The 25,926-nt window shown below is 36.2% G+C and overlaps 1 protein-coding gene across 1 annotated transcript in view; it reads right to left on the bottom strand.

Moving 5' to 3' along the window:
- TOPAZ1 (testis and ovary specific TOPAZ 1) overlaps positions 1-25,926 on the bottom strand; it is a gene marked incomplete at both ends in the record, with an annotated part of 69,372 nt that continues 43,446 nt past the window's right edge. Inside the window, 8 exons of the mRNA XM_079714017.1 lie at positions 1-220; positions 3,675-3,858; positions 9,143-9,346; positions 10,910-11,074; positions 15,981-16,146; positions 19,038-19,138; positions 19,841-20,015; positions 21,072-21,138. Of these exons, the coding sequence (XP_079570143.1) occupies positions 1-220; positions 3,675-3,858; positions 9,143-9,346; positions 10,910-11,074; positions 15,981-16,146; positions 19,038-19,138; positions 19,841-20,015; positions 21,072-21,138 (1,282 nt within the window). The remainder of the gene's footprint in view (positions 221-3,674; positions 3,859-9,142; positions 9,347-10,909; positions 11,075-15,980; positions 16,147-19,037; positions 19,139-19,840; positions 20,016-21,071; positions 21,139-25,926) is intronic.

Here is a 25,926-nt window from a genome sequence, read left to right as displayed (position 1 = left end):
CTAATGGTTACTGAAAAGCCAAACCTTTCCAGCCCACTTCATATTCTCTTTCAACCATTTCAGGGCAGAATAATGTTCCAAACTATAAACCTGTTCCTTATTAACATTGACGGTCATGTGCTTAATGAAGAGCTTTGGATCTGATATACGAGCAGCCATAATTAATCTTTCCACTGCAGCTTGATATTCATCCTTGCTCCAAGATTTGTTTTCTTCACATCTACAAAGTGAACACCTCACAAAGTCAGAAACTCTAAAAAGAAGCTATGTAGTTTCTTCAAAAGATAGTAATTTACATTTATTGGTTCTAAGCTATGACAGTCTTTTTACTATATTCTTACAGTGGCTTTCAAACTTGTTTGACCATGACACACAGTAATAGACATTTTATATTGTGACCCAATATATACCTGCATACATAAAAACTGAAAAGTTTCACAAAACAAGACTTACCCTTATGACCCTATTTTCTATTGTTTCAGTTTTTAAAATAAAATGGTTGCAACCCCCTAAATTGATTTCACTACACAAATGGGCCACAACCCACAGTTTGGAAACACTGATCTAGAACACAACTAATAACCTCTCTCTTTGTATTTTCAAATTAATAACTGTGTAATTATTCATTATAATGCATAAAAAATATTAAATTTAATCGAGTTTGGAGTTACTAACATTCATGTGTTTTACCTTGATATGGCTATTTTAAATTATAAGCATATACTTAATTTGTAGCTCACATATGGTAACAGAAATTGTAGCTGTATGCCTTTATACTAAATTTTTATAGTATAATATTATAGTATATTATATGGTATATATATACTATAATATACTATATTATATAGTATATATATACTATAATATAGTATATTATATAGTATATTATAGTATACGATAATATTTATAGTATATTCATATCTGAATAAATTTCTACTAAGTTATTTTCAGTCCTGATTTAAGGTACTTCACTAAAGTGATGGAATTTTAAAATAACTTTTCTAACAGTCACCAAATTTCATAAAACTCATACCTTATGGCTATTTCTCCTATGGGATAGGGAGAAAGAAGTATATAAAATAGAGATGTAGCTGTTATTAGGCATCACTTTTTCTCTGTGTTCACTGCATCCTGCTCTGGGCACCTATAAGGCTCAGCAGCAAGGCCTGAGTATGAGCCTACCTGTGTTAGCACAACAGTGTGGTCCACAGAGTGGTGGGAGTAAGGACTTCCACTTTGAACAGGAATCAGTGATCATAGAGAGCAAAGATTGGTCAGGCCGCTTCTAGTACATTCTAGCTTAGGATTGGTGCCTGAAATCTGGTAGACTGGGCATACACCAACTATATGCAGTTTTTGAAAGTCTTAAGATGAATAAAAACTCTCTCAGAGGTTAATGTAACAAAGCAGGGCTTGGTATGATAACAGTAATGGAGAAAACAATATTGGTTAGGACAAAATAGAAGATCCAGGCATGTCACTAGTTATGTGGTGGCATCACAAATACCCCAAAAATTCAATAATGAATACACAGACTGCATATGTGGGGAATGGAAAGTTATGAGAAAACCAAACCCTCATTAGGATGATGGAGAGCCCAAATGCCTCATGCAACTGTAGTGCATAGTTGTAAACAGAAGGCCCTCAGGAAAATTAACGAAATTAATAAATTTTGTTAATTTTTTAAACCCACTAAAATTAACAAAAAAGCTAATTTTAGTGGGTTTAAAAAAAAAGGTGGACCTAAAATAAATTCTCCTCCCCTTAAGTGTAGGCTGGATTGAATGACTTGTTTATCTCCAATAAATAGAGCAGAAATGATGCACAACTTTGGACACTAGATTGTGAGATATCAATTTTCATGGTCCCTTGCATTTCTGGAAGTTCTGAGAGCAGAGACACTGATTACCCCTTGTTCCAGATTTCAAGGATGTTTAATATAGTGGACAACCTTGAAAGACAAAGGTAGTTTCTCCTTCAGGAACAAAAGACAGGTTTGCTTACAGCCTTACAAGGTGGAGGTAGCGTTTCCATCTGAAGAGCAAAGGGGCAGGTATGTTTATTACCCATTATAAATGATTAGGGTTCCTAAGTTCAGGATTCCTCTCATGTAATGGAACCCACTGCATGTGCAGGTATCCATCTGGGCCCAAGTGTGGGACTTGGGAGCAAGAGGAAGAGATACAAATATGCAGATAATCATGCTGCTTGCTGTGCCACGAGTAATAAAGTCCTGTCTCCAACCCAGGAGGTCTTGTGTCTTATGCCAGGATCCGTGAAACTATGGCAGGCTGACTTACAGCCTGCAAATGGGGTGGAATCTCAGAGCCTTCACAGTTCTTGATGTAGGGTCACAAAAGGCACTGTAGCTTCCTCCTTGCGTTCTCTCTCCTGGATCACTCACGCTGAGAGAAGTTAGCTGTTGTGTCATGAAGACACTTAAGGATCCTATGGAGGGGCCCATGTGGTGAGGAGCTGAGGCTTCCTGCCAACAGGCATGAGTGAGCCAGCTGGGAAACAGATCCTCCGGCCGCAGTGAAGCCGTCAAGTAGGCGACTGCAGGTCCTGACCACATCCTGAGTCCAATGACATGAGAGACCCTGAGCCACAACGATCTGGCTAAGCTACTCTAAAATTCCTGACCCACAGAAACTAAGAAAATACTTGCTATTTTAAGCCACTAAGCTTTGGGATAACTTATACACTGTAATAGATAACTAACAGAATATTCAGTCTGAGGATCTGGTTTCTAACACCAGTAAACGGAAGCAAAATTCTTGTTAAGAAACGCCAAAACAGGAGTCCCATGAGATCCTTATATTACAAGTTTCCTAGATAAAGCTGACAAGAAATTGGAGTGGTGTAAAACTAAAGTCTGGGATTTTGAACAAAATTATCTGAAGGGATGCCACTCTGATCCAACAGCTACATTATAATATTTATGCATTTATAACAACATTTTAAAATATTGAAACTAGGCTGATGGCTTTATTTTGAACAGGATTCTTGACTGAACCTAATAAATTATCATGTATTTCCCTTTTAGACCTGGTTCTTAGATCTTTTGTGTTGACCAGAAAGATAACTTTTAGGTACCTAACTAAAAACCACCAGTACACGAGAAATGTCCACACCTAAAAAAGACCCATCTTGGGCTTCCCTGGTGGCGCAGTGGTTGAGAGTCCACCTGCCGATGCAGGGCACACGGGTTCGTGCCCCGGTCCGGGAGGATCCCACATGCCATGGAGCGGCTGGGCCCGTGAGCCATGGCCGCTGAGCCTGCGCATCCGGAGCCTGTGCTCCGCAACGGGAGAGGCCGCAACAGTGAGAGGCCCACGTACCACAAAAAAAAAAAAAAAAAAAAAAAGACCCATCTCTTTGAACACCTAAACAAGATCTTTGAAGTTGTCAAAATGTTTACTGAAAGGTACTAACTTGTTTGGATTTAAACCTCAAATAGGTCAAATCCTTTCTCAATATAAATGGTACCAAAGTTTGCCAATACACACATGCACAAGTATATAAATATATAAATATGCAGTATATAAATATATAACTGTTTATATATATATGTTTATATATATATACAAATAAATGAAACATTTACATCCTAGGGCAAGTGTAGGGAGCCATGATCTGCTTTCAGGATGCAGTCAGAAGTTATTTCAACCAACCTTTTTAAAACTATCTGCAGCATCTGTGTAGAAGGTCCAGGACTCTGAATACTACTAGCATTAGATACCATGAAAATTTCAATAGCTAAAAGCATTTCAATCTCAGACATATATGAAGGAATCAGTAGAAGTTTTCGGTATAAATTTCCCTCCAATGGTGGGTAGCAACCCAATGAAAGAGCACCTGAAAGTCAAGTAACAGATTAAACTTTACTAAAACCCCAATAGGTGAAAACCTAGACTTCCAAAATATCCACAGGTGATAATTACTTTTGTTTCAGAATAATTCTTCACATTAGAAGCAGATTTATTGCATAAATTATATGGTAATGAGATTATCCTAGTACAATTGAGATCATTCTTTGTAAAATGGTTTTGAAACATTAAACATGAAGTGAGAAATTAAAAAGAAAACAAACCCTGAAAAAGAACTTCTGAGCCTCACTGTAGCAAATGTCCATTTATTTTAAGCCATAGTCAACACAACATAATTTCAGAATAACTAAAAAACCAGAATAGCTACTTGGGTTTTGTTTTAATGGGATCTGGGTCTAATAGCAACTACATATAGTTATTATATATATATTATTATATATAATTATATATATAACTACCTATCTTGAATTATGAATCCAAAATGTAGAAAGAAAATAGAAATTATAATTTGAAGATTTTACTTTCTATCATAGTTTTATAGTATTTTTTAGTATACTTATTTATAGTGCTGTTAAAGTTTGTGCAATAAATATTTGCTGTTCCTACAAATGTCTGGCATTGCGCTAAACACTAGATATAAAAATGAGTAAGATACATTTCCATCATGTAGGTGCTCAGTGTGTTGTTCTCCAATTCATGTTCTAAAAATTTTGCTTTTCCAAAGAACAGATTCAACTTTTAAACTGTTTAGGTTCTTATTACAAGTGATATACAGGGAAATCCCCTATACATCGGTCCAGGACATCCAAATTGTATATAGGCAGTATTATATTGTTGTCTTTTACTGAAACCAATTTAAATCTGTGTGTAAAATTTGTTTAAAATGTTTTATTAAGTTAAATATCTTCAATAAATCTTTCTAATATGGATAATGATGACTAATCTTTGAGGACCTACTATATGCCAGGTACCTGAGCTAAACACATAGGTTTTATCTAATTTTAACCTGACAGTTTACTACCTTTGCAATTAGGTACAACAACTCCCATATTATAGATGGGAGGCTTTGGGTAAGTGCCCTGGCCTTCAGACTCCAGATTTTGGAATCTTAACCACTAGGAAGTCCCACCTTCCTAGATCACTGCCAGGACCAACAAACTATTGACTCGTTAACATTCCTAAATATTGGTAGGTATAATTTACATGCATACCTGTTTTACTTCTGAGCAGAAGAGGAAAACAAAAGCCAACAAACTAAGTAGAAATTTACTAATATTATCTTTTCCCCTAAAATCAAACATGAAAAGAAAAATACTCCTATTTGGTTTTAGCGGGGGAAAGTAAGGAAAAGATTTACTAATAACATCTTCCCTTCCCGACTTTTCAGTTCTGACAGAAAAGCCGTATTTTTAGGACTAAGTAGCACATCAGGAGCATCAGGAAGGCAATTCTGCTGTCCCTGGATAATTTCCTTCTGATTAGTTAGGGAACACAAGCAAAGCCATCAAGAAAGTAAAAGATAACTCCTGGAATAGAAAAAAAATTGAATTCATATATCTGACATGGGACTTGTATGTAGAGTGCATATGAATAGTATGTATTTATATGTACCCCCACACATACTTAACACACTCAACAAGAAAAAACAAGAGGGCTTCCCTGGTGGCGCAGGGGTTGGGAGTCCGCCTGCTGGTGCGGGGGACATGAGTTCGTGCCCCGGTCCGGGAAGATCCCACATGCCACAGAGCAGCTGGGCCTGTGGGCCATGGCCGCTGGGCCTGCGCGTCCGGAGCCTGTGCTCCGCAACGGGAGAGGCCGCAGCGGTGGGAGACCCGCATACCGCAAAAAAAAAAAAAAAAAAAAAAGAAGAAAAACGCCTCAATTTAAAAAAGTACAAAGAAAAAAATGGGCAAAGGATTGAATAGACATTTCTCTACAAAGATATACAAATGGCTAATAAGCATGTGAAAAGATGCTCAACATCATTAGTCATTAGGAAGATGCAAATCAAAACCTCAGTGAAGTATCACTTTATATCCACCAGGAAGGCTAAAATAAAAAACTCAGTGAGGATGTGAAGAAACTAGAAATTCCATACATGGCTGGTGGGAATATACATGTAAAACAGATAGCTTCTTTGGAAAGCAGTTTGGCAATTCCTCAAAATGCTAGACATAGATTTACCATACGAGCCACCAATTCTGCTCCAAAGAGAAATGAAAACCATACACCCACACAAAAACTTGCATGTGAATGTTCACAGCAGTGTTACTTACAATAGTCAGAAAGTGCAAACAAAGCAAATGTCCATTAATTGATGGATAGACAAACAAATTCTATACAGTGGAATATTATTCAGTAATTAGAAAAGAAATAATGATATAGGCTAATGATATGGATCTTGAAAACATTGAAACCTTGAGAACATTATGTTAAGTACAAGAAGCAGTCACAAAAAAGTACAAATTGAATGATTCCATTTACGTGAAATGCCCAGAACAGGCAAATCCATAGAGACAGATTAATTGTTGCTTAGGGCTGGGTCGGGTGGGAAACATACATGGAATGGGGAGTGAATATAAATGTGTTCAGTGTTTCTTTTTCTAGAGGTGTTGAAGATGTTCTAAAATTAGATTGTGGTGCACAACTCTGTGAATAAAATAAAAATAAATGCACTGTAGGGACTTCCTTGGTGGTCCAGTGGTTAAGAATCCACCTATCAATGCAGGGGACACGGGTTTGAGCCCTGGTCTGGGAAGATCCCACATGCTGCGGAGCAACTAAGCCCGTGTGCCACAACTACTGAGCCTGTGCTCTAGAGCCCATGAGCCGCAACTACTGAGCCCGTGTGCCACAACTACTGAAGCCTGCATGTCTAGAGCCTGTGCTCCGCAACAAGAGAAGCCACCACAATGAGAAGCCCACGCACCTCAACCAAGAGTAGCCCCCAGTCGCTGCAACTAGAGAAAGCCCGCGTGCAGCAATGAAGACACAGCACAACCAAAAATAAACAAACAAATAAAAATGCACTGTACACTTCACATGTGTAAATTTTATGGTATGTGAAATTATCTCAATAAAGCTGTAAAAAATATTAAAGAAAAAAGCAAAACAAAGGCACTGGCACTACAGCCTTAACAGTGCCTTGATGAAAAATTAACTGTAAGCTCAGAATCAAATATGTACTACTAGATGTGATTATAAGGCACTGAAAGGCTTTCCTAGCATGTGTTAACCTGTGTGTGAAGATAGATCCAAAGAGAGTTCCACTGATATTTTAAATGTCAACACTGTCAGGAAATGAGATGTTCTGAAGACTGATCAGTGACTATAAATGACTCACTTCATTTTATAACTCAGGTATATTAAAAACAAAACAAAACAAAAATACTCTTTACCCTATAACCTCACTTGCATAAGTCCCGGAAGTTTCACTACATATGAAATTAAGCATAGATGTGTTAAGCTAATAAGAAAGGTACTGAATTGTACTCAGGCATTAAATGCTTTAACACATCGCTTAAAAAAGTCTTTAAAACTAAATAATTACCAGGGTTGAAAGAATTTGGGGGAATGGGGAGTGGCTCAATGCATATGGGGTTTCTTTTCGGCCTGATGAAAATGTTCTAATATTGATTGTGGTGATGGTTGCACAACTCTGTAAATACACTAAAACCATTGAATTGTACATGTTTAAATGGGTGAACTGTGTGGCATTTGAATTATATCTCAATAAAGCTGTCAATTGAAATTTTTTTAAATGATTAAGTTTAGCTGTTTTAATACAAAATTTTATTTTCAACTAAAAAACAGAAAGATTCATAGAAATCTCATTTATATGTTTCCAAGTAAACACGTTATTCCTGCGGCATATAAATGCCTTCTGATGGCATTTTTCCCAAATTGCACAATTATTTGAAAAAAATACCTCATTAACATCAATTCTAAAAACTAAAATCAAGAAGTTATAGCAAATAGTACATATATACTTTGTGGTGTGATTTCTAGCATTCTGCAGGGAAATAGTATAAGGAGTTGTAACATAACCACAAAATTGAAATGAGGTGTTATGAACAAATAATTCCACCTTGCCTCTAAATTTCTGATCATCCTTTTATAAAAATTCTGCTTTCAAAACTTTTTATTGTAACCTACAATAAGAAATACATTTTACATAATGCCCTAGCACACATATAAGAATACATGTAACTGAAATGAAAATCTGATCAAATAATATGTTATCTTACTACCTGTAATGCACACTAATAGTTTCTTTCCCATTTCACTGGGGAAAAAAAGTTACCACTTGCTAAACTGATCACAGCTGGGAACATGAAAAACACTTCCAAGTTCAGAGAGGTTTTTGTTGGTGTAGGATGGCTGGGATGTTTGACACATTTGGCACAGTGGTGACACAGAGTAGGTACTCAAATGTTTGTCATGTAGTTGATGGTGGTAGAAATGGAAATTTAAGACAAATTACTGCATGAAGGCAGAAAAGAATGCCTTTCTAGATCTAGATTCTACACAGAATTGTTTTCTAATTAAAATACTTGCAAGGAGATTGGGACTAGAGAAAGTATTCGTTTTCTAGGCTTACTCGTTAGAGAGGAGCAGTTGTAAACATTACTAGGAGCCATGTGAAAAACTGTTATATATCATGTTGCATTGTAATGACACCCTCTGTACTTCCCATGTGCCTGTTATAACATATTCTAACCAAAAAGATCAGGGATATACCAGGGATAAATATGTATTCCTTAAGCTTCATTCTACCAATTGGTTTACTCCTATATATTTATAAAATATGCCAAACTGGTACAAATTCTGTCATTTATTTCCTTTTCATATCCTCCCGTGGACATGCCAATACAGAAAGAAATAAAAATATAGCAATTAGAAATGAGAAATGGGCCTCCCTGGTGGCGCAGTGGTTGGGAGTCCGCCTGCCGATGCAGGTGACGCAGGTTCGTGCCCCGGTCCGGGAAGATCCCACATGCCGCGGAGCGGCTGGGCCCGTGAGCCATGGCCACTGAGCCTGCGCGTCCGGAGCCTGTGCTCCGCAACGGGAGAGGCCACGGCAGTGTGAGGCCCGCGTACCACAAAAAAAAAAAAAAAAAAAAAAAAAAGAAATGAGAAATAACAGGCTTCAAAAGAGCACAAATCTACTTAGACCACTATTTTTAAATGTGTATCAACTGCTCTTTTTACATATTTAATGCCCCGCCATGAATATTATACATAGATTTCAAGTTAGAAAACCAAATTCAAAACCAATATATCAAAATTTAAAATTTTAAAATGTAACTTACTTTTGTAGTGGGCTCTGGCTTTGAGCCATAAACAACTTCTTCCTAAAGAAGTAATTAATCTTCTAAGAAAGGGAAAATCAATAGGGATGCTCTTTGAAATCATGAATTCTGCTACGGAGGATGATATACCAAGACTGTTGCTTTCTATACAGGCATCTAGAAGTTTATTAAAAAGAAGGCTGTACTGTGAGACCTCCACAGTTTCTGAAAAGAAAAAAATCATTGATATAGTGAAACTGATCTATCTTCTCAAACTTCTCTCTTACTCCTTTCCCCTCTACTCTCCTTGGCCCCTTCCTACCTGCTATAAGAGTCAGAGTCACCAAAATGCAATCATCTTACATACTAAGTTAACAAAGAAACAAAAAATTCAACAAAAGCAAAACGGTTCATTCACTTTGTATTGGAGAATGTGAAAGGAATATGATTTCAGAGGCTACATTAACACCTCTGTCCATGGTCCTCAAGTGTCACTGCATCTGCACGGTTCTGTGTGCATTCTATCTACAGTGCAGACCTCAGACTTGTTTTTCCCATGACTAAAAATAAATCATCCACTCATAAATATTCACTCTCAAATTAAAAAAAAAACCCAAAACCTCCTTTCTTGGGTATGTCTACTCCTTTCTGCTTTTCACTTAGAAGAAAGTGAAGTCACCTTGGATACTTCCAACTCTTTTATCCCCTATATTCAGTCAGGTGGGTCTATGACCTAGACTCTAGGTCTTTATCACTTTAGGACTTTTTAGTGGTCTAGGCCTTATCAGGAAATTTATCTCCTTACCTTTAGTCTCTTTCTAAACATTACCACCAGAGGAACTTTCCTAAAACACCAACTCCATTATGTCACGCCCTGGCACCGAAACTCCAGTAACCCCTTACTACACATAGAGAAGAAAATTCCTTTAGCCTGCCATTCGGGGTCTTCCAAAATCTGACACAACTATCTGTTTGATCTCACTATTATACTTTGTTTCATTATCACGATAATTGTATATCAAAAGCCAGTTCTACAGCAGCCATTGTACCAGGGATACCACGATAAAGAAAACAATTGCCTTTAAGGAGCTAGATAAGAATGTTAATGACAATACAGTATCTCAGTGGAATACATGGGAAAATGGAGAGTGATAAAGCACTGAGGGGAGGCCTTCAAGTTTATGTTTTCATTAAACATTAACCCACCACTCTGAACCCATTGCCCAGCTCATTCCTGACCCAAAGCTTTTGCTGTTTCCCTTCATACAGACTCTCTCATATGACTTGCAAGCATTCAAGAGCACTGCCCGCCATTGCCCACACTGGCATTCTCTTTCTTTGAACCCATCATCTGCTTAATTTCCTCCATTTATTTCATGTTTTCCTATGTTCCAAGGTAATGGAAACTATGTTCTATGTTTGTTAAGTGATCAAAGAAAAGGTATTCTTTATTATGCTAATGCAAAAAATTATTTTAAGGTACAGTATAAAGCTTGCTGGGGGCACTTAACATTGATTGCTGATGACTTGACAGAGGTTAGAAAAGGAATGACGAAATGCTCCTTGTAGGAACTGCTGACAAAAGATAAGCATCTCTAGGTTTTTTTCTTTTTCTTTTTTTAAACCATCAGGAAAGCATATTCAATTTGCAGAGAACACATTTCACAAAAAACATCATTAAAAATATATGCTGGAATATAAAATTCAACCAAAACAGGTGGAGAACTGTTTCTTATTAAATACCAGATGGGCCAGAGATAATTAAGCTAGACTTTTTAAAAAACATACCTTGAGAATTTTGAAAACCTGGTAGATTTTGCAAAACTTCAAATGTCTGTCTGTAAAGACTCTTCGCTAAAATTTCATTTGCAATTGTACAGAGCAGATTATGCCGACTGAGCACATCCAGTCTATCACAAGGCCACAGTGGTGTATTGATGACCCACTCTGACTCTTACAAAAAGAAAAAGTACAAGTACTTTACACCATGAAAATTACATTTAACAGTATAATCACAACAAATGTTTTTAAGTATCTTTTGGAGAAAGTGGAAAAACTTAAATATGTGTACTCAGAAAGATAACCATAGCTCAAATTTATTAGAAACAACTTATATAGTGATGATCATCATCCTAAGAAGATGCAACTAATGACCATTTTGTTATTTTTACCTTTTTACTAATTCTTCATTTTTCTAAATGTACCAGTTGTTGATTCTGAAGTTAATGGTTATTTTTATATGACAAAATGTTCAGATTATAATGAGTATACATTATAAGGTAAAATATTGTTTGTGTAGACAACTTAAACAATTTTACAGTAAAGAATAATTTAATTAGTTTTGGTATTCTTGGGGAGCAGCTTTCCCCCACAATATCTGCCTATTTAAAAATTTTTAAATAAAATACTTGCTATGTACAGAGGAATATCTAACATATGGAAGTTACAAAAGCATAATAATAAAATAATAAAAAGAATCCTTAGGTACCCATCACACAGCTTAAAGAAAAGAGAATATTACCTATAATGCTGAAGTTCCTTAATTTCTGCCCTGATTTTCACATTGAGAAAAATAGGAGACTGTAGTATAGAACACGGAGGTGTTAACATGTTAGAAATGTCAGCATCTTACCATTTACCTAATTCCCTCAATCATTATACACATAATGAGACACATAATGAAACGCTGTCATGTAACATTCAAATCACGTTCCTGTGTTCTTTTTCAACAGGAGTAAGAGCAGGAGTCAATCCTTTTCTTTTGTGGCCTTCCCAGCACAGTAAATACAGAAAGTATTAAAGAAAGATTTGATAATTCAAGCATACAATGCCAAAATAAAGACTTAAGTATCGAGTAGAAAACTTTAAAGTAGGAGCTTGTTTTTAAATTACTAGAGCTCACTTGACTGGTTGACTTGATTTATACTACCTACGAGGCAGTGTTTTATAAATATTAGTGCTTTACAATCATTAACTCATTTAGACAGATACCTTCATTAATTTACTCCTAAATTGATTAAATCAATAATGAAGAGAAATATTAATACTAAAAAACAGACCAAGAATGTGAACTGGTAAGTCACAAAAGAATAAGTACAAATAGAAATAAAAAGAAAAATAGTTAAATTTTCTAATAAGCAATTAAATGCAAAACAAACCAGTGAATATCACTTTTATCCTGTCAAACTAACAAAGAAATAGGAAAAATAATAATGAATTTGGCAAGGGTGTTTCATAATACGCATCTTGAAATGCTGGCAAGATGACTATAATTAGTACAACACTTCTAAAGGCGTAGAGTACTTCTGTATTCTATTCACAGAGGTAACACCTGGAATGCAACGTTCGGAATAGCCAGATTAGGGTTTGCATAAACTGAAGTGCGCCAGTCTGTCTCGTAACTAAAAAACATAAAATTGGGCACTAACATCTGGACTGTTTATGTGCACCTGTGATCCCTAACAGGACAATGACTGTATAGACAATACCTATGCAATTGTTCTCTAAGGATTTTCTCACAAAGGGAGGCTTTCTAATAAACTCAAAATAACTTGCTGCAAATCTGAATGGCAACAAGGGCAAATTTGCCAACATTTATCAAAAAGCTTTAAACTGTTCTTACCTTTACCCAGCAATTCCATCAGAATTTATCCTAAGGGCATAATTAAGATTTAGCAGGGATGTTTAGTAGGGATTTTGTTTATCATAGAAATTTAAAAAACAGCTAGTTCAAGAAAAGTGGACTCATGGACATATCTATGTATCTATGTTTATCTATATTTGTTTATAAGATGGAAAACTATGCAGCCCATTAAGTGATGTTATAGAGGAATATTCCTTCACAGAAAGATGTCCACAGAAAGATGTTGCCTGATGAAAATGAAAGGCACTAAAGAGTCTGTATAGTAACACTGTAGTGTTATTTATAACACTGGGTGGGTGGCTGAATAAGGACTTTTTGTCATCGGTTTTGCTTATCCACCCCTTCTTATTTCTCTATAGAAATTTCTCTATATTTCATTATAGAGAAATAAGAAGGGGTGGATAAGCAAAACATATTATTAAATCGTTATAACCATGTATTACTTATATAAAGGCAATAAAAGTTATTTTAAAATTCAAGAGCAGTTTCTCAATAGCACATATAAATTTTTTTTTACAAAATTTGTATTCTAGAATGTTAAGACATTTATTTTTCAGCCCCCAAACCTTAATTATAAAATTATAGTTTTAAGTTGTTTTTTTTTTTGTTTTTTTTTTTAATGCTGGTAAGGGTATAAGGCAAGGTAGGAATTTGTTGTTCATTTGCCAGGATACAAGGTACCAATGCTGAAAAAGAGTTTAAAATGTGAAAGTGAAAATGTGTAAGGCCCAAACAATAGAGCAGGGGTCCCCAACCCATGGGCTGCAGACCGGTACTGGGCCGCACAGCAGGAGGTGAGCGGCGGGCAAGCAAGCAAAGCTTCATCTCCCACTCCCGATCATTGGCATTACCATTCCCCCACCGACCCTGCCCCCCCACCGTGGAAAAACTGTCTACCACGAAACCGGTCCCTGGTGCCAAAAAGGTTGGGGACTGCTGCATAATGGCTGCCACCCATTAAATAAAAATGTATAAAATATTCTACATTTCTCAAATATGAGTAAGTGTATGTAAACCCCCTCTTTAAAAAGTTTAGTAGGTAATAAATGCACATATTTTAAAAGGAAAAAATATAGAAAAAATATGTAACAAGTTAATATGCCTCTCATCCCTGTCCTCCAAGCAGTCAATTCTTCTTCCCAGAAGCACCCACCATTACTAGTTTCTTGTGCATCCTTCTGCAAGTATTTTAAGGGTATAAAGCAAGTATGTATGTATCCATTTTATTTTTTTACAGAAGTGGTAGCATACTGTGTACACCATTGAGCACATTCCTTTTTTCACTTGTAGTAAATCCTGGAGATCATTCCAATGAGTATTTGCAGCTCTACGTCGTTGTTCTGTTCCATCATATGGCTGTCACACAGTTTCACTAACTGGTACACCCTTAACAGACACTTAAGTTATCTGGAATTCTTTGTTATCATTGTTGATGGTTTAAAAAAGAGATTTCATATAACTTACAGTGCATACCCCTGTATACAAATATAAATGTGTTTGTGGGACAAATTCCTAGAAATGGAGTTAATAGATTAAAGGAAATATGCATTACTAAATTTTGACAGATATTTTGTCAAAAAGCCCCTAAAGACAATATATGTGGAGGCTCATTTCTCTATACCCTCACGAAAAGCATATCACAAAACTTTAATCTTTGCTGGTCTGACAGGTGTTTAGGATTTTAATGTTTATTTCTCTTAATACAAGTATTACTCTCACTTATTACAAGTGAGATCAAGCCATTTGTATTTCCTTTCTTGAGAGTGGCCTGTTCACTGCAGAACCTTTGAAGAGCCAAAAAATTCTGGGGACAACTTAACATACTTCTGTGGGCCCTTTTTTTTCAAAGAAATAAAATTTTACTTATGAAAAATGACTTTCAATTGGAATGGTCACTGCAAATGAAAATCCTGTGTTTATAACTGATAGAATTTAAAAAGATAATCTCAAAATTGAAACAACAAAATTGTAAAAATTTTAAATCTCCATAGACCACTCCACACCCCTCCCACAAACCCTCCCCCAGTCTCTAGTTTGAGAAAGACTAGTTTTGCCAGAAACTTTTAGGCAGAAGATCATCCAGGCCCATTTTTACCAACTATTTTACCCTTTCCATTTCTTGCCATATTTTTTCTTTCTCACAGAGCCTGTGAGCTCTGGCTTGCATTTTGCTACTTCTTATTTTTATAAACATTCTATTTTGTATTTGTATATTTGTATTTTGTGTGGTATCTTTCTATTTTGATTAATCTTCCCGTCCTAGGAAAACTCACTGGTTACATTTGTTAAGTTGAAGAAAAACTTTTCCAACAAGCTTTTGATCTCGAAGTCTAATCACAACCTCTATATTCCATAAACCCTCAGCACTGAACAAATACAGTATTTTATGTATATATGAATATGTATGCATGTTAGTTTTGTGTGTTAGTATAAAAGTTTTCTATTTTATTTACTTGTGAATTTATTCCATCTTCCACCTAAACTGAGATTCTCAAAGTTTCTTCATTCTTATCTATCTCATTTTATCAAATAAAATCTGCTTGATGGTCCAAGTAGCCAAAGCTACATTAGATGCTGTGCTACTACTGTGCTCTCTAAATTTTATTTACCTCATGCCAAACTAACCTTAGTTGCTTCTGCTGGCTTAATTTCATGGTAATTTCTGTTAGATGATTTGACTTACTAGGGGAAATAATCTTTATTGTCTTGGTTTGGAGCCATGGTTGTCAGCACATGCAAAGATAGAGTTATGCAGACTGCAATCAGGATTTCCCTGTCTCAGTAGCTGAAGCTTGGGCTCTGAAGCTGGACTGTCTGGGATTAAATCCGGCCTCCACTCCTTACTTGTTATGTCATTTGGGGCAAGCTGCTTACTGTCTCTGACAACATTTTCTTATCAATAATATGGGGATTGTAATAATTCCAAACTCATAGGGTTTCTATGAAGATTAATTGAGATAATCAGGTAAAGCATCTATACAGTGCTTAGGCCAAAGTAAGAACTAACTTTTCAGCAAAGGTTCACACAGTTTCTTTTTAAAGCTAGGTTAACATTCTCCTTTCATTTTATATAACAACCTCTCCTACCCACATGATCACTAGGGGTTTAGACCAAATTGTCACCCACAATTCAATATCAACTTGAGGTAACTACAAAACCAAGAATTTATAACAAGCTTAACAAATTATTTCATGCTGGCATATATCAGAACTTACCCCTTAATACCCAAATGGCACCATCTAGGCTTCCACTTTTTAGAAAAATTTCTGCTGCAATATTCACAATTTGACATCTCGGTGCTAACTTCTCAGGCCCTGTAAGTCCTTTTAAACTTGTAAAATGTATTTTTAATTCATATAGTTTATCTAAGACCTTCCTTCCCTAGAGTTAAAAAAAAAAGACAAAAAAACCCACTGAGTATCAATCATTAAGAGTATTATAGAGGTACAAAGTCACTGATAATTATATAGAAGCCAATTATGCAATTTGAATAATTCTAGACTGATGGTTGTCAAACTGCTCTAAGACTCTCTCCTTAAGCCCTTTCCTGCTCAGCCACAAAGATGGAAAGGGAAGGGTAGCAAGCCAGGCTTTGTCTCATTAACCACGCCCACCACTGGGCCCCCTTTCATTGGTTCTCCTTTCATTTGTTTTATTCACTGTGCCTCCTCTAGAGATTTCATTTGACAAAAGGATTTCATGCCTTAACGTGGAAAGCTACCCATCATATGTTTTTGCTCTTCTTCTGTTGATCACCCTGAGATCCAGGAGGGAAAGTCAATGAAAAGGAGATTATTTCATATGAAATTTAGATAAAGAATGATAAAGGGAAAAAAGGGGGATAAAATTGTTGTCTGAAAATCATTTTTTTGAGTCAATAGGCTAATTATTTCACATTGTCTACATAAAGGCTGTCTCTAGGGTGGACATCAGAAATTGGACATGTGTTATTATTTTATACCAGGGTCAGCAAAATTTTTCCATTAAAACCCAGACAGTAAATGCTTTAGGTTTTGCAGGTCACATTTGGTCAGCTGCATATTCTTTTTGGTTGTTTTTAAATTTCTAAATCTTTAAAAATGTAAAAAACATTCTTAGCTCATGAGCTGTATGAAAACAGGCTGTGGGCCAGATCTGGCTTTTGGTTTTCAGACTCTTGTTTTATATTATATTACATGCTATTTTGAGTCAGATGCATATTATGATGTCAAAGTACTTTCAATCTGACTGTATAAATGAGTGCATTTTTCAAGGGATACCTTAAGTTTAATTTCAATGGTTTTACTTTTATGTTCAAAATGGAATGTTTCATTAAAAAATTCATGCTAAGTAAGATAATAAAATACTCATTCTAAATAAGACAGTTAACATTTAAAATTAAAATACAGGCATTGGGGGGCTTCCCTGGTGGCGCAGTGGTTGAGAGTCCGCCTGCCGATGCAGGGGACACGGGTTCGTGCCCCGGTCCGGGAAGATCCCACATGCCGCGGAGCGGCTAGGCCCGTGAGCCATGGCTGCTGGGCCTGTGCGTCCAGAGCCTGTGCTCCGCAACGGGAGAGGCCACAGCAGTGAGAAGCCCACGTAATGCAAAAAAAAAAAAAAAAAAAAAATACAGGCATTGGGACTTCCCTGGCGGTACAGTGGTTAAGACTCCGTGCTCCCACTGCAGGGGGCACGGGTTCAATCCATGGTCTGGGAACTAAGATCCCACATGCCACGCAGCAGGCCAGGAAAAAAGAAAAAAGAAAAGAAAAGGGCACAAATTCACCAACCGCTTATATCCTAAATAAAAATAACCAAATAAAGGGGACTTCCCTGGCAGTCCAGTGGTTAGGACTTCGCCTTCCAATGCAGGGGGTGCGGGTTTGATTCCTGGTTGGGGAGCTAAGAACCCACATGCCTCATGGCCAAAAAACCAAAATAAAACAGAAGCAATATTGTAACAAATTCAATAAAGACTTAAAAAATGTTCCATATCGGGCTTCCCTGGTAGCGCAGTGGTTGAGAGTCCGCCTGCCGATGGAGGGGACACGGGTTCGTGCCCCGGTCTGGGAGGATCCCACATGCCGCGGAGCGGCTGGGCCCGTGAGCCATGGCCGCTGGGCCTGCGCGTCCGGAGCCTGTGCTTCGCACCGGGAGAGGCCACAACAGTGAGAGGCCCGTGTACAGCACACACACAAAAAAATGTTCCATATCAAAAATAACTCTTTAAAAAGAAACCAAATAGAATTAAAACATACTCTAAAATTTCAGCAAAATCAGTCTGAGTTTTAAAAAAGGGTCTTCTAACTAGGTAGTCCTCAAATTCTCAAGCATTAAATAGCCAAGAAATAAATGCTATGATAGACTTTAAGCTAGAATGTGAGAGCGGAGCCAAGGTACATTTTGCCCATCCCAGGCCTACCACACAATAAGTGCTAAACCACTTACAAGATGCTGGAGACTGGAGACCTTCTGTACAATGATTATTTAAAAATTATTTTCTTTTTAAAAAAAAATTCATGAATTTTGTATGTGTACCTGAGTGACCATGTCCTTAAATATTATTTCAATTGTGAAATAACCTCTTTATAAAAAGAAGGAAGGAATAAAAGATACATTTTAATAGTTGATTCAATAGTAACCCCACTCTCAACCATCTCACTCTCCATCCCTCAGCACTTTGCTCCCTATTTTGGATTTTTCTGTCCTTCACTTTACTTAACTTTATTGAATCTATAACTCCACCACCACCTCAGGGAAATCTAAACAATGATAGTACAATATGGTCTAGAATCACTACACCACTTCTATGGTGAGCTAAGCCTCAAAGGTAGACATGAAGATATATGGTATACAGTATTCCAGAGGATCCTAAGAAGTGATTTTAAAAGAGTTCTGTTCATTGTTAGTATCTCGGGTTCATCTTAAGAGAGAGCTTCCAAAATTATAATACCACCAATACTCAGAAGCTGGCAAAATAAATTCTGAATTGAAAGGTGCTTCAAATAAATACGGTATTTAGCACAGCTTCCTACGTGTTCCTCATACTGAGATTCTTCATAGTAGTCACAGATATTCTTCTCATGCCATCTCCTTTCCATATTTGCCTAACATACCACCTAATAATTCACTTATTGTGTAAGTTTCAATTTGCCACCCATAATGATTATTAGCAAATTTTTAGCAAATTAGCAAATTATCAGCAAAGTTTCAGGGTTAACCTATATTCTGCTCAAATATTTTAAATTAACACTCTATATACCAAGTCAAAATAAAATTTTGTGAAGTACCTTGGACCACTGCAACATCTTGTGGTAGAAGTACATAGCACTGATTCCGATTCTTCCCAGCAAAGTTTTATCTACTTCACTGTTTTGTGGATCTTTGCTAACTGAAACACAAAGCAGGCATATGGAAGAAAGTGAAACAGTCACTTAGAATGATGGAAAAGGCAAATTTAATATGGAATCAGTGATATTACCACAAAGACCAGGTATCGGCAAACTATAGCCCATGGGCCAAATCTGGCCTGTGGCCTGTTTTTGTATAGCCTATGAGCTTCTAAGAATGGTTTTTATTTTTAAAGCGTTGTTTGAAAAGAAAACCGTGTGACACAGATTACATACTGTGCGTGCAAGGCCTAAAATCTGGTCCTTTACAGTTTGCCGACCCTGACAGAGAATATAGCAGTGAAGAGCTGATGTAAAAAGAAAGGTCTCAAAAATATACGAATTTTGTTGACACAGCAATAGTGAAGATAGTAACAATTTAATGATTCAAAAATTCAGATGCTCCACTACAATTTCTTAGCAATAGTTTTACCAATCTGAATGAAAAGAAAAATAAGAACATGAAACATCTGATATTCTATTGACCTTTTATCATTATAATCTAATTTAACAATAAATAGATGGAAAAATTTATAAAAAGAAGGAAAAGTATCTAAAAACTGCAGTGTTAACTTATCCCCAACATGGAGATTATTAAGAGCTTTATATGTTATGAACATTGTACCAGTCAATCCATCAATCAATAATAAAGGACACTGTATCACCCTAACCCACAATACTCAGACCAAAACAGTGACATTTACTTGTTTCAGCGAATTCACAAAATGGAACACTTGGTCTCTCTTCTTTACAGTCTTTTGTCAGTGTTTCAGCAATACAAGCACAAAATCTCTGGAAATCTGCAAAGTTTTCACAGCCCAGTTTTAAGTTCATGTATAAATTTCCCAATTTGGTCCAGTCACCTTTTTCTTTATAATGCTATGAGAATTATTAAAAACAAAACAAAAAATGCAAGTTGTCATTTATGCAAACATATTATGGGGTAGGCACATGCAGGCATTAGATATACAGAAATTAATAAGACAATCTCTGCAAATCTTATAAACTTACCGACAAGTGTTACAACAGCAGTAACATGTTACTGTACAATTTGCTTTTCTGTCCATAGCAATGCCTCTATAAGCTCCAGATGTCAACATACACTTGTTTTAATTATCTAGCTCCTAATGTACTTAATGATGTCACCCTCAAACCTGAACTACACAGTGGAGATAGATTTAAGGAAAACAGATGATTAGCAGCATGATTTGAGCTACTTCCACAGCAATACTATTTTACTACTTTTAGAGATTGCATTTTACAGTTAGTTGGCCATTTATGATTTGCAGCCCACACATAATTTTGGGCATTACATTTCTTCTACAAAAGGCACTACAAAGTAAATTTCAGTAAACTTACTATCTTCCTATTATTTTCAATTCTAAACTAAGAAAGTTTCCCATGCCAACAAAAAATTGTTTCAAGGATATAAATTCTAATTTAGACTAGATCAACAATTACTAGAATGAGTACAAAAATGATCTTAAATTAAAAAGTACAGTCATCCTGAAAGTCCTCTATTTCTTATCCAGACTTTAAATGCTTGGAGAGTGCACAATGACCTTGGCTTTACCCGTCATGTCACATACTGCAGCCACCTATGGATCTCGACAAGAAAGCCAAGTCATTTGTGCACTGAGGGAGTCTGCCTAGTGACAAGAATTAAAGGCTAAGCTATAGATTATTATGGCTTAACATAAGTTAATTTTAAACCGAACTATTTCTAGAATTATTTTTAGAACAGTTCACAACTCTAGAAATTATGTTTGCATTTCAAAGTATTAACCTGCAAAAAATTAAACTTCTTTTCCTTCTTTTCTCTGTGTAACAGCCGCATTGTAAAACTTTTCTAAAACTGGGTTACTATCCAAAGTTTCTTTGTTGTTATTGGTTTTCGGAGATCCCAGAAATTTATTTAAAAGATAAGCAACATACCTCTATTTCATTCAAGGCTGACTCTAAATCACACTTCCAGTTCTTTATAAACTGCCTCATCTGTAACCTTTAACAATAAAAAAGGGTTAATTATGTTCATCACCCAAAAAGTCAATATTGCTCCTAATTCATTTGTTCTATAATTTATACCTAAGAGACTGGAGAAAGAGAGAGTAATATACTATAAAAATTATTCAGCGCTGAAGAAAATGGCAACTGCGCAGATACCTAACTTTATACTATTTCCTCCTAAACCACAGGCAACAAGGAGGAAAAAGCAAATTCCACATGAAATCATACCTTCATCCTAACTTGAAGACAGAGAATGTCAAAACTTTAAAATAATTGTGAATAAAAAGAGAAAAAAAACTAAATCTCAGCACTTGATCTCTACTGCTCCCACTTCACTCTCACTGGTCCATAAGGATTTGTGGTAAGCAAATACTGACCAAAACAAAACAAACAAAAATACCTGTAGGGGAGAACCAAAAAGGGAAACTACCAGAGGGACCTAACATTGATTAAGAACTACCATTACAAAGACAAAGTCCACACTAAATTTGAAAATGCTAAGAAAAAAACTGTCTGGGTATATTAGAACACAAACCACACAGAGGAACTTAAAAGTTTTGTATGATTTAAAGAAAGCAATCTGTGAAATGTACAGATAGCTTGTGGGAAAGAAAAAAAGACAAAAATGAAAGGAGCAGCACACTGGCAACTGGGAAGAGGAGAAGAAGAAAAGGAGAAAAGAGGAGGGTTCCATTAAACTAAGAATACTGTGTGACAGCCAACTATGGGGTCAATTTTGGTAATTAGTCCTGATGCTTTATAAATTATTCCAGAGCATTAAAAAGGAAGGACAAGTTCCTAATTTTTATCCATTCATCTGTCAATGGTCATTTAGGTAGCTTCCATGTCTTGGCTATTGTAAATGGTGCTGCTATGAACATTGGGGTGCATGTATCTTTTTGAATTACAGTTTTCGTCTTTTCTGGATATATGCCCAGGGGTGGGATTGATGGATCATACGGCAACTCTATTTTCAGCTTTTTAAGGAATCTCCATACTGTTCACCATAGTGGCTGTACCAATTTACATTTCTACCAACAGTGTAGGAAGGTTCCCTTTTCTCCACACCCTCTCCAGCATTTATTATTTGTAGCCTTTTGGTGATGGCCATGCTGACCGGTGTGAGGTGATACCTCGTAATTTTGATTTGCATTTCTCTAATAATTAGCGATGTTGAGCATCTTTTCAGGTTGGCCATCTATATGTCTCCTTTGGAGAAATGTCTATTTAGGTCTTCTGCCCATTTTTTGATTGGGTTGTTTGGTTTTCTGATATTGAGTTGTATGAGCTGTTTATATATTTTGGAAGTTAAGCCCTTGTTGGTCGCATCGTTTACAAATATTTTCTCCCAGTCTGTAGGCTGTCTTTTGTTTATGGTTTCCTTTGCTGTACAAAAGCTTTTAAGTTTCACTGGGCCCCATTTGTTTATTTTTGCTTTTATTTCTTTTGCCTGGGGAGACTGATCTAAGAAAATATTGCTACGTTTTTTTTTGTTTTTTTTTTTTTTTTTTGCGGTACGCGGGCCTCTCACTGCTGTGGCCTCTCCCGCTGCAGAGCACAGGCTCCGGACGCGCAGGCCCAGCGGCCACGGCTCACGGGCCCAGCCGCTCCGCGGCATGTGGGATCTTCCCAGACCGGGGCACGAACCCGTATCCCCCGCATCGGCAGGCAGACTCTCAACCACTGCGCCACCAGGGAAGCCCTATTGCTACGTTTTATGTCCGAAAATGTTTTGTCTATGTTCTCTTCTAGGATTTTTATGGTGTCATTATATCTAGGTCTTTAAACCATTTTGAGTTTATTTTTGTATATGGTATGAGGGAATGTTCTAACTTTACTGATTTAAATATATGAAGTTGTCCAGCTTTCCCAACACCACTTGTTGAAATGACTGTCTTTTCTCCATTGAATATTCTTGCCTCCTTTGTTGAAGATTAACTGATTAACTGTGTGTAGGTTTATTTCTGGGCTCTCTATTCTGTTCCATTGATCAGCATGTCTGTTTTTGTACCAGTACTATACAGTTTTGATTACTGTGGCTTTGTAGTATTGTCTGAAGTCTGGGAGGGCTCTGCCTCCAGCTTTGTTCTTTTTCCTCTGGATTGCTTTGGGAATTCTGGGTCTTTTGTGATTCCATATAAATTTTAGGATTATTTGTTTTAGTTCTGTGAAAAATGTCATGGGTAATTTGATAGGGATACCATTAAATCTGTAGATTGCTTTGGGTAGGATGGTCATTTTAACAATATTAATTCTTCCAATCCAAGAGCAGTAGCATTGTTTTAAATTGCAAAATATTGGGGACAACTTAAATACCCATCACTGATTGAATAACCTAAAGTATATCCATTAAATGGAGTACTTTGCATTGTTTAAAAGATGACGAATTTCTCTATGGACTGATTTAGATTGATTTCCAGGATATACTGTCTGAGTGAAAAAAAGCAAATTAAAAAAAAGGAGTATTCATTATTTTCTAAACTATATATGTAATAAAGAAGTAGATATAAGAAAATACATACACATCTGCTCATTATAAGAGGATAAAACTGAAAGACTGGTTACCTCCAGTATGTAGGTGGAAAAGGGGTAGAGAGAAGGACGAAATGGAAACGGTGGAGCAGGAGTAAGCTGGAGCAACATTTCTCATTCATCTTTTTAGTACAGCATTGACTGTTAGAACAGACAGCAATTTTTCACATACTTCCCTAAATAATTCAAACCAGCTAGGATGTGGGATAACTGAAAATATAATACAAACAGTAATAAATAAACCTAAATGGTCTATAAATGAATAACCACATTGAATGGGCATAGGGGAAAAAAAAGAACTAAACAAAGTAACTTAGGAAGCAATATTTTGGCTGAATACTATAATAACCTTATACTAAAAATGTACTAAATTTTTTTCCCACAGAGGTATGGGTTAGCAGTTCTGAAATTATTTTTTGTGGATCGTAAGACTGAATAAATGAGCAAATATATTGTAGACAATTAGAGTCAGGTTTCTCACTGTTGGAGAAAGAATTTATAAATATGAAAAAGGGAAGGCTAAGATGAACCTGTAGTGCTGGATGCGAATCAAGCTATCAGTATGTACTCATGGTTTTTGTAATATACATAAAAATAGAGAAATAAATATATATATATCTTGTGTGTGTATGTATGTTGTGTATACATACATATATTTCCTAGCCCTGTCCACTGAGAAGACCTGGCTGCAATGATACTCTAGCAGCAATGAACACATTCAGGTCTTGGATTTGAAATATCATTCTCTAATAAAAGGAACCAGAGCTCCTTGGAGAAATGGTTGCTGCCAATGTTGGAGCAGGGAAAAGAGAAGATGAGACTTAACTCTGTGGCTTCAAATAACACGAAAGTGGTAGAAAAACAAACAAAAAAAATGATGAAAGGATGTAGGAACAAACCTGAAGGAATTCCCAAAGGTCAAATTTGGAACAATTTGAGCAACAAAATAAATAACTATATTATTAGATTATAAATAACCCATAGAATAAAATAAATAGCCATGAGTTCACACTGACATAAATTTTGAATAAGTAAACAAATGGAGAAGGGACAGCTCTTCTTTACTGAAAAATTCCAATTAATAAATGTAGAAAAGGGACGGACTTCCCTGGTGGCACAGTGGTTAAGACTCCGGACTCCCAATGCAGGGGGCCTGGGTTCGACCTCTGGTCAGGGAACTAGATTCCACACGCATGCCGCAACCAAGAGTTCACATGCCACAACTAAGGAGCTGGTAAGCTGCAACTAAGGAGCCCACCTGCCATAACCAAGACCTGGTGTGACCAAATAAATAAATAAATAAATATTTTTAAAAAACCCCAGCAATAATAGCTATTAAAAATAAAGGAAGCATGCTATTTAAAAATAAATAAATAAATGTAGAAAAGGGACTTTCTTGGTGGTCCAGTGGCTAAGACTCAGCGCTCCCAATGCAGGGGGCCCGGGTTCGATCCCTGGTCAGGGAACTAGATCCTGCATGCCGCAACTAAAGATCCTGCGTGCCGCAACAAAGGCCCAGTGCAGCCAAATAAATAAATAAAAAATTTTTTAATGTAGAAAAAATGGGGAAAATACAAAATCACCATTGGGTAAATACCACAGTAGTAATCTGTAGTAAAGAGCCACTGAAGAATACTAAAATTAATGTATGAAGTTTTGAGGAGAAACAGCATAATACATAATGCTAAAATCTCTTCCCCAAGATATTTATTCATTACAATAGGACAAAGAGTAACTTTACAGTGTAGAAACTTGGCAGATAATCTTTTTAACTAAGTGATAAAGGTTAACTTAACCAGTAATAAGATATACTGAACCATGTGCATCCTACTACAGTGCAATATGATCTGTAGTGAGTTAATGGATTTATACCAAAATTAATTTCCTAGTTTTGATAATGGCACTATTATTATGTAGGATGTTAACATGAAAGGAAGCTAGATGACGGGAACATGGGAGTTCACCACACTAATTTTTGCAACATTTCTGTAAATCTAAGATTATTTCAAAATACTATTTTTAAAGTCATTAAATGTATGTTAACAAATTTCCTAGATTATATACACACCTTAATTTTCACTGATGTCCTGAATATAAATAGCAGAATTCTTTGTAGTAGCCTTATCCACTGAAAGTGAAAGCCTTTCAAATGAACAATAGCTAACTAAAAATTATAATCAAAATAAGAATGTCCATTAAAATTCATTTCCCTTGTCTAGAAACGGGTAATTATTTCAAAGAGCATCAGGAA

This window comes from Hyperoodon ampullatus (assembly GCF_949752795.1).
Source record: "Hyperoodon ampullatus genome assembly, chromosome: 10".
NCBI classification, from domain to species: Eukaryota; Metazoa; Chordata; class Mammalia; order Artiodactyla; family Ziphiidae; genus Hyperoodon; species Hyperoodon ampullatus.
This window is presented reverse-complemented; position numbering and strand designations above follow the sequence as displayed.